This window comes from Festucalex cinctus, chromosome 3, assembly GCF_051991245.1.
Source record: "Festucalex cinctus isolate MCC-2025b chromosome 3, RoL_Fcin_1.0, whole genome shotgun sequence".
Lineage (NCBI taxonomy): Eukaryota > Metazoa > Chordata > Actinopteri > Syngnathiformes > Syngnathidae > Festucalex > Festucalex cinctus.
The window spans coordinates 28,466,358-28,485,497 of NC_135413.1; the positions used below are offsets into that span (position 1 = coordinate 28,466,358).

Genomic DNA, 19,140 nt, shown 5'->3' on the forward strand with positions numbered 1-19,140 from the left:
TCCAGATCACAGATTTTGAACCACTGCTGATTTACAACTGGACAAAAAGGTGTCATCTTGGGAGACCTATGTTCAAATATTAGAAAGAAAAAAAAAACATAATATAGAGACAATTTGGATGTGATCTTATTTATCTTCTTTATGACGTTGCACTGGGACTCGTTGGTATTGGGACTCGGTATTGGCAGATAGTCAAAATCAAGTGACTTGGATTCAGACTCTGGTGCAAAAAAAAAAAAAAAAAATGTGATAGGGATTCGGAACATCCCTTTAAAAAAAGGTCCCCATACCCGAATAGGTACTTAGTGATGTGTTTCAAATAGACTTCATCGATATTTGTGTTAACCATTTGCTTAGATGCCCGTGGACTGATCCGCTGGATGCTGATGGTGAACCCCGAGCGCCGAGCCACCGTGGAAGACATCGCCAATCACTGGTGGGTGAACTGGGGCTGGAAGAACAGCGTGTGCGACTGCGACGCCCAGCGGGACCGCGGCGGCTCGCCCATGCTGGCCCGCTTCATCGACTGGCAGAACCGCACTGAGCCGCACGGTCCCGCCGCCTTGCCCCAGCTGCTGCGCCAGAGGCCCAAGAAGTCCAAGAAGGAAAACGTGGAGGAAGGCGGACAGGCGGACGGCGGCGGCGAAGACAAACCGGGACTGAAGAGACCCAAAGGCATCCTGAAGACCAGAGCGGCGGGCGAGCAGCAGTTGGCCGGCGCGGGGGACGGCCAGACGGTCGGACCTGAGCAGGCGGACGGTGGCGGCAGCGGCGAGGCCTCGAGTCCGGATCGCAACGAAGAGGAGACGCCGGCAAAGATGGTGCCCGCCCTGCCCAAAAAAGGCATCTTGAAGAACAACCAACAGCGGGAATCAGGGTACTACTCCTCCCCCGAGCGCAGCGAGTCATCGGAGCTCCTGGGCGGAGCCAGCATGAGTCTCCTCGCCACCTCGCCACCCAAAAGAGCCATGGGACGAAAAGGCATCCTGAAACGCAACGGCAAGTACTCCACCTACAGCGGCCCGCCGTCGGCGGCGGCCCTGGCGGCGGCGGCGGCGGGAGCCCTCGGCGAGCCCCCTTCCGCCGCCGACTCGGGCCTGTCGCGCAGCCAGAGTCGGCCGTCCAGCATGGTCGGGGAGGACGGATCCTCCGGCAAGTCGGCCGAGTGGCACCCGTCCACGCCGCACATGCGCCCCAACATCCGCGCGTGCGTGTCGGCCGAGAACCTGCTGCACCTGGCCAACTTCACAAGCTTCCAGCCGCCGCCCGCCGCACTCCAGGGCCCCAAATTCGGCCGCGGCCCCAGAAGCAAAGGCTCCCCGCAGGACAATGGCAGCTTCTCGTTGCTGGGGGACCTGGAGGACATGACTCAGGTGTACCAGCAAGCCCTGGACATCAGCAGCAACCTCACCTAACACATGGGACAGGAAGCACAACTCTCAGTGTGTGTGTTTGAGGCATTAACGACCAGTGTGTTACTGGGATACATATTTTGTGAGGTTTTCCAAACACAACTGACATCTTGATGGAATTGTTAGGTGAACACACACACACACACTTTGGAAGCGTATTGGTGCCATAAAAAAAAAAAAAAAAGGGGCGGGGGGGTTAGCATCATTTAATTAATTGAAAAGTAATGAACGTTTACTTGAAAAGTTATTTACAACAATATCTTTTTCACATTATAATGTGAATTTTTCAACATTTAATATGAGCCGCTGACAGACGTGGCAAATCCAGGTCCAGAAAGTAAAAACCCTGCCAGAGTTTGGCTTTAGCCATTGCTAGCTTCCTAGCAGGAAAACGAGCACCATAGGAAAGCTAGCTAGCTAGCAAGCTAGCAGCTCCCTAGCAGGAAAATGTGCACCATGGGAAAGCTAGCTAGCTAGCAGCTCCCTATCAGGAAAACGAGCACCATAGGAAAGCTAGCTAGCTAGCAAGCTAGCAGCTCCCTAGCAGGAAAATGTGCACCATGGGAAAGCTAGCTAGCTAGCAGCTCCCTATCAGGAAAACAAGCACCATAATAAAGCTAGCTAGCTAGCTAGCAGCTCCCTAGCAGGATAACAAGCACCAAGCTAGCTAGCTAGCACCTGGGGCTAAAGCCAAACTCTGGCAGGGTTTTTACTTTCTGGACCTGGATTTGCCACCTCTGGCCGCTAAAAACTAAACTGGTCTAACTCCATTTCTGACAAGGCGGGGTCAAGTAGGACTCAGACGCAGGCGTAAGGTAGGCCACCAAGGCAGCAGGTTTATTTCCGGCCAACAGAGCTCTCCTCTCAAACTGAGAGGAGAACAGGAAGGGGAAAAAGTGGAGAACAAAAAGCGCTCCACTAGGGAGGAAAAAACAGGCAAAAGGTACTGGGGACAACAGAAAGCGCTCCGCTAGGGAGGAAAAAGGGCACAAGGCAAAAGGGGTAACTAAAGGCGCTCCAAAAGGGAGGAAAAGGCACAAAAACAAGGCAACAACGCTAGGCAACATGAACGAGGACATAAGGACTGTGGACGCTTCCATGCACTGACGGTGACACTTCGGCACTGAGGGGAGAATGCAGCTGGCTTTTATTGTGTGGGTTGATTGGTGGCAGGTGGTGATAATCATGGGCGGGGACCGGTAATGAGTGAGCGGCAGGAAGGGCAAGTGACCTGGGGTGAGAGGAGAGTTAGGATTTCAAAGTAAAACGGGAAACATGGATAACAAAACAAAAGCATGGGCCGTCACGCCGGTGGCGGCGTGACAGTACCCCCCCCTCAACGGCCGGCTCTTGACGGCCCAGGAATGTCAGGGTGTTCAGCATAAAAGTCATCAATGAGCGAGGGGTCAACGATGAACCGGGAGGGGACCCATTGCCTCTCCTCCGGGCCGTATCCCTCCCAGTCCACTAGGTATTGTCTCCCGCGGCCCCGATTACGAACATCCAAAAGTTTTCTAACCTTGTAAACGGGGCCGCCTTCAATCATCTCCGGGGGGGGTGGGTCGGGTTCGGAGGGCACCAGTGCGCTTTCACGGACAGGTTTGACTTGGCTGACATGGAACGTGGGATGGATTCTGAGGGATCTTGGTAAGCGAAGACGAACGGCGGCAGGACCTATGGACTTGGTTACTGGAAAAGGCCCCACAAATCGTGGGGCCAGCTTTGGACATGGTACCTTGAGCCTGAGGTGTTTGGCTGATAGCCAAACTCGCTGGCCTGGGCGGTATTCTGGTGCCGGTCTCCTCTTCCGGTCGGCGGCCCTCTTCACCCGGTCTCCCTGGCGTTGAAGCGCCGTCCGGGCCGCCGACCAGACCTTGTGGCACCGACGGATCATGGCCTTGACCGAGGGGACCGTTGCCTCCTCTTCTAGTTCGGCGAAGAATGGCGGATCGTAGCCGTGGACGCATTTAAACGGGGTAAGACCTGTGGCAGATGTGGGCAAAGAGTTGTGAGCAAGCTCGACCCATACCAGGTACTTGCTCCAGGTGGTCGGGTTCTGGGAGACAAGGCATCGCAGTCCGGTTTCAAGTTGCTGATTCAATCGTTCTGCCTGTCCATTGGCCTCAGGGTGGTATCCAGACGTCAGGTTGGCTTTGGCACCTAGAGCTTTACAAAATTGTGACCAGAATCGGGAGACGAACTGTGGTCCACGGTCTGAGACGATGTGCAATGGAAAGCCGTAGAACCGGAAAATGTGGTGGATCATGACATCTGCTGTGGTCTTGGCGGACGGGAGCTTGGTTAGTGGGATGAAGCGAACCATTTTCGAGAATCTGTCAACAACTGTGAGGATCGTGGTTTTACCGTGAGATGGGGGCAGTCCGGTTACAAAGTCTACTGAGATTTCTGCCCATGGTCTGGATGGGATCGGTAGTGGCTGGAGTAGACCCATCCGGGACTGAGTGGACGTCTTGTTGCGGGCACAAGTCGGACAGGCGGCGATGTACTCTTTTATGGTGGTCTCCATTGCCGGCCACCAGAATCTCCTGGCAACAGCATACATGGTCCTGCGGACTCCAGGATGACAAAACAGCTGTGATGTATGAGCCCAGTGTATCACCTGAGACCTTAGTTCCTCAGGCACGAAGAGTCGACGTGGCGGGCAAGACGTGGGGGGAGTGACGTTGCGCAGTGCCTCCTTGACATCGTCCTCAATTTGCCATCTCATGGCTCCAACTATGCAGTCCCGGGGCAGGATGGTCTCAGGCTCTGCTTTCAATGGCTCGAATTCGTGGACTCTTGACAACGCATCCGCCTTGACGTTTTTGCTGCCTGGTCTGTAAGTCAGAGAAAATACGAAGCGGTTGAAAAACAAGGACCATCTGGCTTGTCGAGGGTTGAGTCTTTTGGCCTGGCGTAAGTATTCCAGATTTCGGTGATCGGTCCAGATCACAAAAGGGAGTTCGGCGCCTTCCAACCAGTGTCTCCATTCTTCAAGAGCCACTTTTACGGCGAGAAGCTCCCGATCTCCGACCGAATAATTGCGTTCAGCTTTGGATAATTTTCGTGAGAGGAAGGCGCACGGATGTGTCTTGCCATCCTCTTGACAACGCTGAGACAGCACTGCCCCAATTCCAATGCTGGAGGCGTCTACCTCCACCACGAACTGGCGTTTGGGGTCAGGGACCCTGAGGATTGGGGCATTGGTGAATCGTGCTTTTAAGTCTCTGAATGCCTTTTCGGCTTCCGGGTTCCACATGAACCGGACTTGTGGGGAGGTCAAGGCGTGTAGGGGCGCGGCAATGGTGCTGAAGTTTCTTATGAAACGACGGTAGAAGTTGGCGAATCCGAGGAACTGTTGAACCTTTTTCCGAGAGTCCGGCGTGGGCCACTCTCGTACGGCGCTGACCTTGTCCGAGTCCATCTCCACCTTCCCGGGTGAAACAACAAATCCCAGGAAGGAGATGGTGTTGACGTGGAACAGGCTCTTCTCAGCTTTCACGTACAGATGATGATCCAGTAGGCGTTGCAGGACTCGGTTTACGTGGTCTCGGTGGCTCATTAGGTCAGGAGAGTAAATCAGGATGTCGTCCAAGTAAACATACACAAAGTGATCTATGAAGTCCTTGAGTACTTCATTTATCATGGCCTGGAAGACGGCTGGAGCATTCGTGAGGCCAAATGGCATGACCAGGTACTCATAATGTCCTCGTGGAGTGTTGAAGCCCGTCTTCCATTCATCTCCCTCGCGGATCCGAATGAGGTGATAGGCGTTCCGGAGATCGAGCTTGGTGAAAATCTTAGCCTGTTGCAGCTGATCGAACACCGAGGACATCAAGGGCAAGGGGTACCGGTTCTTAACAGTGATGTCATTCAGGGGACTGTAATCAATGCATGGGCGTAGGGATCCATCCTTTTTACTCACGAAGAAAAAACCTGCGCCTGCAGGTGAGGAAGACGGTCGGATGAGGCCGGCTTTCAAGGAGTCGTCAATATAATTGTTCATGGCTTGGCGTTCTGGTCCTGAAACCGAGTACAGTCTCCCCTTGGGAATGGTCGAACCGGGAATCAAATCGATCGGGCAGTCATACGGTCGGTGTGGAGGAAGAGTCATGGCCTTGGTTTTGCTGAAGACCTCCCGCAGGTGGTGGTAGCAGGAGGGAACAGTGTGCAGGTTTGGGTACTCTTCTTGAGCCGGTGGGACGAGAGTCACCTGGTGAACCTGGGCTGTGGAGTTTTGGGGTGAGGGTGGTTCCAACCCGTGTGAGATACAGTCCGTTCCCCACTCCAGAACGACTCCAGTGTTCCAGTCGATTCTGGGATTATGTACACGCAACCAAGGATGGCCCAGAACCAACGTGGAGGACGATGCGTGAAAAACATGGAAGCGGAGAGTCTCCAAGTGAGATCCGATTCGGACTTCCAGAGGTTCAGTGATGTGGGTGATTTTGAAGAGCTCTTTGCCATTCAGCGCTCTAGCCAGGATGGTCGAGGAAAGGGGTTCGGTGGAGGCTCGTATTTGCCTTACGAGCTCCCAGTTCATGAGACTTTCGTCGGATCCGGAGTCGATAAGGGCTGACAGATCTGTGGTGACATTGTGGTGGGCTATCTGAATTTGCGTGAGTCTGTGGTTCTTGGCGGGTCGGGGTGACGGGGAACTCACCGGAGAGTTGCCCTTCGTGGTGCAGGATCCCACCAAGTGTCCAAGACCACCACAATAGTAGCAACGGCCCTCTCGGCGTCGGCGCTGTCTTTCCTCTTGCGAAAGCCGAGCCCTTCCCAGTTGCATGGGTTCGTCGCTGGCGAGGTCCACCTCTCCTGGTTCCGGTCGGGAAGAAAAGATGGGTTGCAGCCTTCTGGCCTCCGGTTGCCGTGACCAGGGGGTGGGTTCCTCCCTCCTTCGAGGTCCGCCAATCTTAGCCAGCTCCTGGCGACGATGATCGGTGCGGATGGCGAGGGAGATTAAAGCGTCCAAGTCCGTGGGGAGTTCTACGGGAATCAGAAGTTCTTGAATGGCAGGTGAGAGTCCTTTTAAGAAATGATCGTGAAGTGCTATGGCGTTCCAGCCACTGTTCGTTGCCAATGTTCGGAAGCGGACAGCGTAATCGCTGACAGGTTCATTGCCTTGTTGAAGCCGGCTCAATGCTCGTGCCTTCTCTCGGTCGTTGTTCTCTGGGTCAAAGACTTGGCGCAAAGCGACTTGAAAGTCCTGTACACTTTGACAGACCGAGGAACCCCTGGCCCATTCCGCGGTCGCCCAGGTTTTGGCCCGTCCCGTCAGGTGAGACACCATGAAGGCCACTCGGGACCGGGCTGTGGGAAATGCCTGTGGTAAATGTTCAAAATGAATGTCACATTCTGTGAGGAAAGTCTGACAGCGTCCGGGTTCACCGGAGTATCGTTCTGGGGAGGCCAGTCTCAATCCTACCCCGGTGAATGGCGTGGTCGGTACAGAGAACTCAGGGTGAGGAATCTGTCCAGTGGGAGCTGGCGCTCGACGCCGTGAAAGGCCTACCAGCTCGTGGACCTGGCTGGTCAATTCCTCCATCCGGGACAGCATGGTCTGTTGGATCCGGTCCTGGTTGTTGAGCCGGGCCTCCTGGCTCTGCAGTGCGGCCTCGACCATGCCTGCTGGGTCCATGCTGGCCGAAGTGTACTGACAAGGCGGGGTCAAGTAGGACTCAGACGCAGGCGTAAGGTAGGCCACCAAGGCAGCAGGTTTATTTCCGGCCAACAGAGCTCTCCTCTCAAACTGAGAGGAGAACAGGAAGGGGAAAAAGTGGAGAACAAAAAGCGCTCCACTAGGGAGGAAAAAACAGGCAAAAGGTACTGGGGACAACAGAAAGCGCTCCGCTAGGGAGGAAAAAGGGCACAAGGCAAAAGGGGTAACTAAAGGCGCTCCAAAAGGGAGGAAAAGGCACAAAAACAAGGCAACAACGCTAGGCAACATGAACGAGGACATAAGGACTGTGGACGCTTCCATGCACTGACGGTGACACTTCGGCACTGAGGGGAGAATGCAGCTGGCTTTTATTGTGTGGGTTGATTGGTGGCAGGTGGTGATAATCATGGGCGGGGACCGGTAATGAGTGAACGGCAGGAAGGGCAAGTGACCTGGGGTGAGAGGAGAGTTAGGATTTCAAAGTAAAACGGGAAACATGGATAACAAAACAAAAGCATGGGCCGTCACGCCGGTGGCGGCGTGACAATTTCAGTCTTTCAAAATGGCTGCCAAAATGTCTCCACCCATTTCAACCTAACAAGTCTTATGCACTGTGCAAAATGACTATAGAATAATCGCAAAAAGTAGAAGCTTTCTTATCATTACATTCCCCTTAATCTTGTTTCAACATGAAATTATATATCAATAGAATTTCTCGTTATAATGTGAAAAAGATTTTTTGTTCGAATGGCAGCAATATGCTCCCATTGAGTACACACTCAAGTGCACTTCTCAGGCCAGTGGAATATCTGTCAGGGCTTTTTGTGAACGCAATCACACACACACGCCACACAAGTGTGTTTCTCAGCACCGTTGCCACTTCGCTGCGTTTACACGCTCGACAAGAAGCGAATACCCCCTCCCAAAAAAATTTAAAAAACAAATCTGGTAATGTGTTTACAAAGGCACCTTAAAAAACTCACAGAGCACACAGGCTTTTGTGATCTTAACTTCCTCTTTTATAATCTCTTTTTGGAAGACAAGATTTAAAACAACAACAACAACAAAAACAGGGTCTTATTCCAAAAACTTGCTGATTTATGATTTATTTATTAATACTTCACTTTTTTGTTTTTGTTATGCCAAACTTGATGGTCGTTTTCTGTTACTGGAGACATAGAATTGTTATTAATGATAAGCCGACCCAATAATGTGCATTGTATGTTCATAAGAGTCCGTGTGTTCTAGGGGTGCGAAGCAGGTGCAAAACATCCCCATAACAATGGAAAGGGAAATTGAATATGATTGGATCCAGCTGGAATGACGCTGTATCCATTTTGTATCCCACCCATATTGCGTTGGTGGGCAATTTGTAGGAAGTGCCTTTTTTTTTTTTTAATGTAACATAGAAAAATCATTTTGTCATTTCCTATAAAAAGCCAAGCCAAATTGCGTGTCAGTATGTCGAAACTCGACAGCGTTGCTTTGCGTGGTGGTTTACGTGGCTGCCCCCTACAGGCGCGGAGGCTCACATCACCATGGTTCATTTGTGTTGTTTCGCTGTTATTTCTTTGCCTATTTAAGGTCATGATTGATGTATGAGCCAGTTTTTAATGTCCAAAGACTTTGTGATGAACATTTAGTCGATAATCACATCACAAGTGAGCCACTGAGAACGACAGTGGGCTAATTTTCTTGATTTTGCAGGAGAAAGTTGAATGGCTGTTGCTAAATGACTGCTACTCGAAGTGCAAGTCAAAAATTTTCTTTACAGTATGTTCTATGCGCCTTAACTAGTGTAAACACGGCATTCTGATGAACACTACATTTGTGAAATATCAATAAAGTGGCAAAATCCACCCTTTTTTTTTTTTATCCATCAGAGGGCGGCCATTTTGCCACTTGCTGTCGACTGAAAGTGACATCACAGTGCCCCGCCCCTTAAGCTAAACTAGCAGTTGGTTTGTTTGTTCCTGCTGCTGACTAAGCCAAATGCTGGACCCTCCAGCTATGTACGCCATGTCGAGCGAGCTCAATTAGAAGGCTTTTGTTTGACCGGAAGTTGAATTGAGGGAAGAGAGGAAAGTGACAAAAGGAAGTTTGTGGGATTTGTTGTTTGTAGAAGGACTTGTAGGTTGAAGTAGATTAGCGAAAGTCAGTTCGAAGGTAGACGGAATGTTTTGCAACCAAAGATATGAGCAAGCTTTGACATAATTTACGGGGGCGAGGGAGTACTGCGGACCCTCCGGGAATCCCCTGCCGCCGCCGCTGTGTGAAATCATCTCTGCATTGGTGTTACCTAACATTTTATTGCGTTCAACCCCACTCCACATTCACCTGGAGGCTTTTGATACAGCTTTAAAACATTTGATTGGCGCCATCCCAAAAAAAAGTTTGGGAATGATGTGGCTGGAAAAGCACGCGATGATAGCCAGGAAATCAATCTCGCCTTGAATGAATGTTGCTGATGTGAAGGAACGTGCTCGGGGTACTTTAAAAAAAAAAAAAAAAAAGACATCAAAGACACATTGTGTATTGTATTACATTCTATTGCTATTTTTTGTATTTTTATTATTGTTAACTGGATTTACAGTGATCAGATTATACTATGTTAGTATTTTTCCTTTTATTATGCTTCTGTTTTTGATTTTACAAAATATAAGAACTTTTTTTTTTCTTTTTTATAACAAGGCTGGAAATGAGTTTTTCAATTTCAGTAGAATTGGTCACATTTTCCTCTCTATTTTGTTGGCTCACCACCACCTTTAATAAACCCCCCCCCAAAAAAAGGAAAAATCAAAATGTATTTGCCAAAGCGCACGTGTCCAAAATGCTGAAGAACACAAAAAGATGCTGACAACGTGTGATGATGAAACTGGAATACTATCTTGTTAGCGAGCAGGAAGTGGAATCACAGGAAAACTTGACTGGATATTGTTATGACAATAATAGGAATAAATTAGTATTATTATGTTATTTAAGTATTCTTTCTTTTATTGTGGCTCAGTACGCTTGTTGCCACATTTTTTTATTGTATTTTTTTTATTTTTTTTTTGGTGATCCTGGACTGCTAAGGTGGATTTAAGTTGTGTGCCTTTGGTATTTTCTATGTACTTTTTTTTTTTTGATAATACAAATGATTATCAATGTGCTTTTATACTTGTATTTATTGGTGATCAAGCCATTTACAGCCATGCTTTTTGGGAAACTGTTTATTTTTGAGTCAGCGTCATCTCATTGTGAAGGCAACAAATCGAGTTCAATCGAGCAACTCGTGTCAAACGTTAAGCACAATATCCGCAGTGCTGTAACAACAAATCACAAATCAATAAACGGATCTGGAACGACAATACGGCGTCATGATGTCTTTCTTTAATGTTGTCTTTAGACTATTGAGAAGAAAAAAAAATCTTTCCGAAGAAAATGTGTAATTGAAATGCTGTTGATGGATGGATTCACAGATACTGTGGATAGATACAATTCACTTTTCTCTCCTGCTGGCTTCTTTTCAGTAATTCTGGATCATGGGTCATTACATGCATTAAGCAGACCATCTCTGTTTCTTTTTCTTTTACATTCCTCAGCTGAAATTAGCCAAAGTTTCCCCCAGTCTCATCCGCTGATGCAGAATAAAACTAGTGATGTTAAAAAAAAAAGCAAGTTCCCCTTTCTCTCAACCAGAAAAAAAAGCTAAATTTGTTTTCCTAGCATAGGTGGCAAATGAGGTCTGCTTCTGCCACTTTTGTGAGGAATTACATCATAAGGGAGGACTTTTCAGAGGTGAGAAAATTACCTTATGTGGTGTATTCCTGCCAAAATAAGGCAAAAAGTACTGTAATATACATCAAAGTTCCACACACACAATTTGCAACCTATATATAGCATATACATTATCTTCCTGCCCACTGGAAAGCATGTTCTGTATCTCCAAATGTTCTGCTTCTATACATTACAAAAACTGAAAAAATATAATGTATTAAAAAAAATGTAAAAAAAAAAAAATTACATTATTTGGAGACACATGCTTTTCATTGCAATGATGTCATGTTAGGGAACACTTTACATAGTGGAAATAAGGAAACATTTTCCAAATCCCCGCACCAACCCGCAGGTTATACTGTATTCCTGCCAAAATAAGGCAGTAATATGAAACAAAAACAGGTGTTGCTGTACGTAATGTAAAAATATATATATACATGACAAATAATGGCAGGAATGAATAACTAGTAAAACCAGTACTAATAATTATACATATATATATATATATATATATATATATATATATATATATATATATATATATATATATATATATATATATATATATGCTAATTTCTGATATATTATATTCCATAATACATAGGAATATAACTCCTTAAAAAATGAAAATGTATGCTTTTCATTGTAATAATGACATGTAATAGAACACTTCATTGTATTAATACATTTTGGGGAAAAAAATTCCCCTAAAAGTTGTGTGAAAATAAGAACAATTTATTATTATTATTATTATTTCTGCGGGAGTTTGCATGTTCTCCCCGTGCCCGCGTGGGTCTTCTCCGGGTACTCCGGTCTCCTCCTACATTCCAAAGACATGCATGGCAGGTTAATTGGGCGCTCCGAATTCTCCCTTGGTGTGCGTGTGAGTGTGGATGGTTGTTCGTCTCTGTGTGCCCTGCGATTGGTTGGCAACCAGTCCAGGGTGTCCCCCGCCTACTGCCCAGAGCCAGCTGAGATAGGCGCCAGCAGCCCCCGCGACCCTTGTGAGGAATAAGCGGTCAAGAAAATGGATGGATGGATTATTTCTGCGATTGGCTGGCACCCAGTCCAGGGTGTCCCCCGCCTACTGCCCAGAGCCAGCTGAGATAGGCGCCAGCACCCCCCGCGACCCTTGTGAGGAATAAGCGGTCAAGAAAATGGATGGATGGATTATTATTATTATTATTATTATTATTATACGTATCACAGATATTTTGACCAGCACACCTTAACAGAACCACATGCAAAAAAAAGTCAGTGCATTTAAAAACCCCTTTTTAAACAAACAAACAAACAAACAAACAAACAAACAAACAAACAAACAAACAAACAGATGACAGGAGAGGCCCAGCACAATAAAAAGGTCCTGACAGTAGATAAGAAGAAGTCTCTTCGCCTCTTCTTCTTTGTTTAAGGAATGACAACTACAGTGATGCTGCCATTCGAGGATGGTCGGAAGTCGGACTTTTCAGAGTTCAAACCAGGAAGTGTGTACGGGAACACGCCCTTGAACTCGGAAATTCCACTTGCGAAGTCGGAAGAAAAAAAGGACCGGCGGACTACAATGTGACGTCACTCTGAATGGCAAAATACAATTTACTCGAGTAAAACTAGATAGCTTTCTTCATTCATAAATATTCGCCATTTTGGTTGTTTACGTTTGCCTCGAACGCTTTCTCGGTCGGAACTGGGAAAAAACAACTCGCATATACCCGACTTCCGACCATCCTCGAATGCAGCACAAGTGTTGGGTTACCTTTTGCCAGCTGAAGCACATTAATCACTTCCGTAATTACCCAGTGGAAGGCCCACATCGGCGCTGTTTGCTTGCTTAAATGCAGCTGCTGACTTTTTCTTACGTAGGTTCAATCATCAAGTTGTCATAGCTGGACTTAAAGCAATCAAACGTTTAAGCTGTAATGTTGTGTGCATTTGGTACCCGAGTCATCAGGACAATTACAGAAAAGGCAATATAACAGAGCACAACTGTGCAGTTCAAAATCAATATTTATCTAATAACGTGACAAAAAATGTAGAAAAATGTCAAGAAACTACATCATACTCACCGGAGGCACTGATTATTACATTTTTTTTTAAATGTGTGCTGATTGTTTTTCTTGTCAAACTTGGCTTGCTGTGACCAATCAATCAGAGGACGGGAAAATTGTGACGTTATACTGTGAGGTGAATTTGAAATATGACTGCTTAAAGAAACAGTGCCATTTTATGGCCCGATCCAGCAGGGGCATCAAGTAGATTTAGGTGGCGTTTAACAAGAAGGAATACACACAATTTTTAGTGGAATACGGTCTCATGAGCTCGTCAAGTAGCTACGGTCTGAGGAGCGAACGTTTGTGACGCTAGCAAAAGTTTGTTTCACGTCAGGTCGCAATGTTCACTGTACTAAACTTCTCTAAAGAGTTTTATTGGGTTTTTTTGTTGTTGTTTTTTTTGTTAAAAAGTTTGTGAACCTTGAATGAACACCGACGGGAGCGCGCGTTCGCTACCTTTGCCAACTCTCGCAAACATTCAACCCTCCGTGGGATCCGGCTTCAAAGATTGCTAGTCTCTTTGAGAACTTATTTGTGAAGCAGACAAGAACGCCATCCATCCACGTTCTTGGTTTATGCGTACTTGCAGTTGGAACAGGACTTGGGCCACGATTGATGACGTTTCACGAGATCACAGTGACACGTGACAAGAATACAAACTGAGAAAGTCAAGTTGTAGTTGCTGCTGTTAGCTTTGCAAGCTAGCTGCTAGCTTTCCACACACAGGTAATGCTTATCGTTATTTATGTATTATATCATTTTAAACTTCTTTTGTAAATAATAGCAGTTTTCTCCTTCCTTTTTATTTTTGTCATTGACCCAAAATGTGTCTCACAATTGGTGAAATATTTTGTGAGCTTAAAAGACAACAACTTTGATTTAGATCACATGTGACATTTTGAGTCCATCTACAGTAGTTGTTGACGTTTTACAAGAAGGAACAAGTAAGTTAACATGTAGACTGATACGTTAGCTTCTCGTGCTAACCACTTGCTTGCTAGTACAGTTTCATGTGTCTTATATTATAATGTCCTACATCACGTTAATTATTATCCATCCATCCATTTTCTTGACCGCTTATTCCTCACAAGGGTCGCGGGGGCTGCTGGCGCCTATCTCAGCTGGCTCTGGGCAGTAGGCGGGGGACACCCTGGACTGGTTGCCAACCAATCGCAGGGCACACAGAGACGAACAACCATCCACACTCACACGCACACCTAGGGACAATTCGGAGCGCCCAATTAACCTGCCATGCATGTCTTTGGAATGTGGGAGGAGACCGGAGTACCCGGAGAAGACCCACGCGGGCACGGGGAGAAACATGCAAACTCCACCCAGGAAGGTCCGAGCCTGGACTCGAACCGGAGACCTCAGAACTGGGAAGCGGACGTGCTAACCACTTGACTACCGTGCCGCCGTTAATTATTATTATTATTATTATTATTATTATTATTATTATTATGCGTGGTAACATTTTAGTAACTTAACCCACTGCCTATACAGATTTGCGTTAGTGCTTGAAGGTTCCACTGTATCGGTTTTTTTTTTTTTTTTTTTTTTTTTTTTTGAGGGGGTGTAGCACACATGCGTGCAATTACTAAATTCTACAATACTAGAGCAATTTCTGTGTCACTAGAAAAGTGACAGAGTCAAACAAACGGCGGCGGACGACATGGAGCAGAGAACACGGTTCACGTCTGGTCCTCAGGAAGAAACAACACTGTCTGTTTTGAAGGGTTTTTTTTTTTTTTTTGGTTGTCCAGGGAGAGCGCCACTGCTGCTGTTGCTCCTGTCGGGTTAATTTGCTCCACATTTTTTTTTTGCAAGAGGGGGAGAGTGAGTAGGTGGCTGGAAGCGCTGTGGTGTGGTCTCTTTGAGGAGCTGATGATTTGGACAGCTCTGCCTACTTTGTAAAAGCAGCACGCCTCTTGGAAAAAAGATTTTGTGGCACAGTCTGTGAGAGAGCAAGAAGTGAAGTGAGGAACAAGTTGTCTTTCTGTTGTGACGTGTAGTTGTATTTTTCAAAGGATGTGTGTGGTTTTTTTTTTTTTTTTTTTAGATGTCTACAAGAATAACCGTAAAAACCGTAAAACTGTTTTGTTTTTTTCTTAGACTACAATCATACACCATTCTTATATGCATTGTGTCAGTGATTGTCTTATATTTTTTAATATGCAGTAAAATATTTGGACACACCTTCCCATTCAGTAGTATGAGCAGTCCTTTAGACCGTGACTGTGAAATCACCTTTTTTCCTTTTATTCTTAACACACTTTTGGTGATGTAACGCAGCAATCCACTGTGAGGAACGTGCATAACATTTTGTTACTGTAAGAGTCTGTCAGTCATGTGCAAAAAAAAAAAAAAAAGGCAGTATAAACACGTCTGTTAGGCAAAAAAAACAAGAGAGGAAAAAGAAAAAAAAATCCTTTGAGCAGCTGCACTCGTGACACTGATATGATCTGAGTTTCAAAGGAGAGCCTTTTTTTCCCCCTTTCGTTCTTTTTCATGTCTTCAGAAAAATATGTCTGCTTCACTTTTTGACCTTTAAATAAAGTCCATCTGCGAGGAGCGTCTGAACTCCTCCCTTCTTCTCCCACCACCATCTCGAAGAGGGTGAATTGAGAGGAGACGCCGCACTCCCCTAAAAAAAAAAAGAAAAAAAAAAAGTAGAAGTCCAAATCAATCCCCCCTTATTTCTACTGCATAGTAACTGTGCGCTACTCGCTATTGAAGCTTATTTTTTTACATATTTACCCTGCGGCGGCACGGTGAATGACTGGTTAGCGTTTGCGTATTCTCCCCGTGCCTGCGTGGGTCTTCTCCGGGTACTCTGGTCTCCTCCCACATTCCAAAGACATGCATGGCAGGTTAATTGGGCACTCCGAATTGTCCTTAGGTGTGGTTGTTCATCTCTGTGTGCCCTGCGATTGGCTGACGACCAGTTCAGGGTGTACCCCGCCTACTTCACGAAGCCAGCTGGAATAGGCTCCAGCACCTCCTGTGACCCTTGTGAGGAGTAAGCGGTCAAAAAAATGGATGGATATTCACCCTGCTGATGTGCCTGGACATTGCAGCATCTCCTCTTTGCTACAAAGCTCTGTTTTCTTATTGCCTTAAGTCTCCTCGAAAAATAAAATCGAGAATACCAAAAATAAACACAAATGCTAATATTAGCTTATTCTGTTTTTGTGCCAAAACTGCGGGCTGACAGTCTCATCCTGCTGCTGCGCTGTTTTCCTGATTGGGAGTAGTGTTTTGTTGACGTTCGTGCACCGCAGTGAATCATAGAATTTATAAAACCAACTTGAACGATTTGGTATTTAGTAACTTGAGCAAGATGGCTTTTTTTTTTTTTTTTTTTTAATTGGATTCCCTGAAAATTAGTGTTTTTTGGAGATGCAAGGGTTCGTAATTCAGCGACGATATGTACAATTTTCCTGTTCTATTGGCAGATAATTGTGCTTAAATTAACTAACTCTTTGTTTTCTTGAACTAATGCTGCATTCGAGGATGGTCGGACTTTTCCGAGTTCAAACCAGGTGTCCGAACTCGGAAATTCCATCTGTGAAGTCAGGGGAAAAAAAAAAAAAAGGACCCCGACTTCAACGACGGCCCACAAGTGACATCACTCTACAATGGCGACCCCTTTGGAAATACAACCGTGAATGGTAAAACACAATTTACTTGAGTATAAAACTAGATAGCTTTCTTCATTCATAAATATTCGACACAACTTCATGTAACGCAACGTATGTGACAATATGCCGCCGTCTCCCTGCATGAAATGATACGGTCAACTACTGAACTCTATGGAATGCTTGTGAAATAAGATCAAAACAACAAATGAAGCAAAATTACGAGGAGTTAAGTTTGCTGGAGGTCTAAATAAGTTTTAGGAAACAAAATAAAAAAAAACAATTTACCACTATCCGCCATTTGGTTATTTAATTTCACCTCAAACACTTTCAGGGCGGAACTGTAAAAAACCAACTTGGATATTTCCGACCATCCCTGAATGCAGCATAAGTATGAAACAGTGAAACGTCCCATCGAAGGCCTTCAGGATCATTTACATGTGCCCTCCTTTGTGTGCGCAGGAAAGTTGGGGTACGTTTGTGCAAATGGAGCAAAAAAAAAAAAAAAGCAGATGAGGATTTGACTTGCACTTGCAGGCAGGATATTCCAGTGCTCTGGTTTAGTTGAAAATGGAGCCGGCCATTCACTGCAGGAAAAACAAACAAAAGATTTGAGCCCAGAAGAAGGTTGTGAGCTGACACGTTGTTTCACAGCACCGGAGCTGGCAAAAGTACTCGCACGCTCAACTTAAGTAGAAGTTCAGATTCTTGTTAAAAAAAATAAAAAAAATTAGATGAACTGATTCAACTTCTTTACTTGCTTAAAAGTAAAAAGTGCAAACGTAGTGGCTTCAAGTTTATGGCCACTCTCAGGTGAAGTTTACTGGAAGACCAAACAAAGGCCTGCTAACTTAATGCTAACACACAATGTACAATAGCATGGGCAACTCAATAAGAGGCGGAGTGTTGAAGCACGGAGCCAAAGGCTGGCGTTTTATCGACATCAGCTTCTTTGGTCTTAACAGCAACTCCCCACTCAGCTAGAAGCTAACAGGCTAACTCCCCTTTTCCACATAACAAAACCTTCGCACTCGGAACTCTCCCTTCGTCCCAACGTTCCGTGGGTGAATTATGTTCCCATCACTACAAGTTATTCATATAACTCTAGCATAAAGAACATGCTAACAAGTTTACCAAACTATCAGTTTCACTCCAAATCACTAAATCCAAATCTTCATCCTCGGTGTCACTTTTAAACAACTCCCCCAACTCGGGAGTTCGACGATGCTCTTCTACCGGCAATGTTGAACTTATCAACACAGACCGAGAGCGCCCTCTTGCGATTTAGTGTGAAAATAACATGTGAAATGATATAATGATGTGTTAATTTCACACATAAATCGCATCCCCGGCCAAACTATGAAAAAAAACTGCGATTTATAATCCGAAAAATACGGTAAACATAACAGACTGTTTCTCTCAGATGTTGCGTGAGGTGGGGAGCCAACGTCACAACAAACAAAAGGCGATGAATCGATTGACGGGCAAGCAAGCAAAATGTATTTAATCTTACTTAATACCCTGACAGTAGTTACTCGCCACCACTGCACAGCGGTGCATTTTTGTTCTCGCTCGGCTTCGCTCTTTCTTCCTCACTCAATCCCGCAGGTTCCCAGTTCACATCCCTGCTGGACGCCTTTTTCCCCTGTGATAACATTGTGACTGGATACGGTGGACGGAATCAAACGCCCTCCTTTTCCTGCTCGGCTCCCTGACCGTTATCGTCCATCCTCCATGCAGCCTTCCCTCGCTCTCTCTCGCTTTCTCTCTCGGCCTCCACGCCCAGCTTCGCTTCCATCCCTCGCTCCTTGTCCGCACGGACTATTTTTAGCAGCACTGCTATTCTGGAATTTGCCGCTGCCTCTGCCGGGTGTCTGGGCGGCGATCTCTTCAGGAATGTCTGGCCCCGTCTCAAACCGCTGCAGAATGGCTGCGCAGCCAGGGCGGCCAGCTCGCTGCTCTGTTTCCAGCTTGAAGTCTGAGCGGGGATAAGAAGAAGAAGAAGAAGAAGAAGAAGAAGAAGAAGACGCGAGTTTCTGTGTTCTGTCGCGTCCAAGTGGATTTGTGTATGACTGAGCTTTTGTCCCGGCTCATCTTCACATGTGCTTTTCCATTTTGTTTTGTTGTAAAACGTGATAGCGATGCTCCTGTGGGGACAAAGCTCTTGTTTCTACAAGATAAATCATTTGGTTGCATTATAAACTTAAGTGTTCCTGAATTTCTAGACTCTACTTTAACACAGTTTGGTTCATTTAGGTACGGTCAGCATGACGTGACATCCGGCCTACTTATTTCTTTATTTTTTTTTGTGGGAGAAACTCTCACAATTGACAGAAAAATCCCAGCCCTACTACAGTTAGGCTGGAGCATAAGACACAATGCTGCCCCCCATAAAGAAACAATTTTACTGTTAGCCACCATATTAGCTTAGCACAGAATTGAACGTGACGAGAAAACTCACTTTTGTGCTACAAAAAAAAAACAAAACCCAACATATATATGTTACAGAAAGGCAGCAAGAACACTTTTTAGCGCACTTTTGTTGGCATATCGTGAGGAAATTTTCTCTGTGTTTCAAAACAAATACAAATCGGCGCTTACAAATGTTGATGGTATGT

General features: G+C 46.0%; 1 protein-coding gene across 3 annotated transcripts in view; it reads left to right on the top strand.

The window, feature by feature from the left end:
• nuak1b (NUAK family, SNF1-like kinase, 1b) overlaps positions 1–10,424 on the top strand; it is a 34,235-nt gene extending 23,811 nt beyond the window's left edge. For all 3 annotated transcript variants that reach the window (XM_077517367.1, XM_077517370.1, XM_077517369.1), the window contains exon 7: positions 358–10,424. In XM_077517367.1, coding sequence (XP_077373493.1) covers positions 358–1,415 — 1,058 coding nt within the window. In that variant the 3' untranslated portion in view covers positions 1,416–10,424. The remainder of the gene's footprint in view (positions 1–357) is intronic.
• The last annotated feature ends 8,716 nt before the right edge of the window (positions 10,425–19,140 follow it).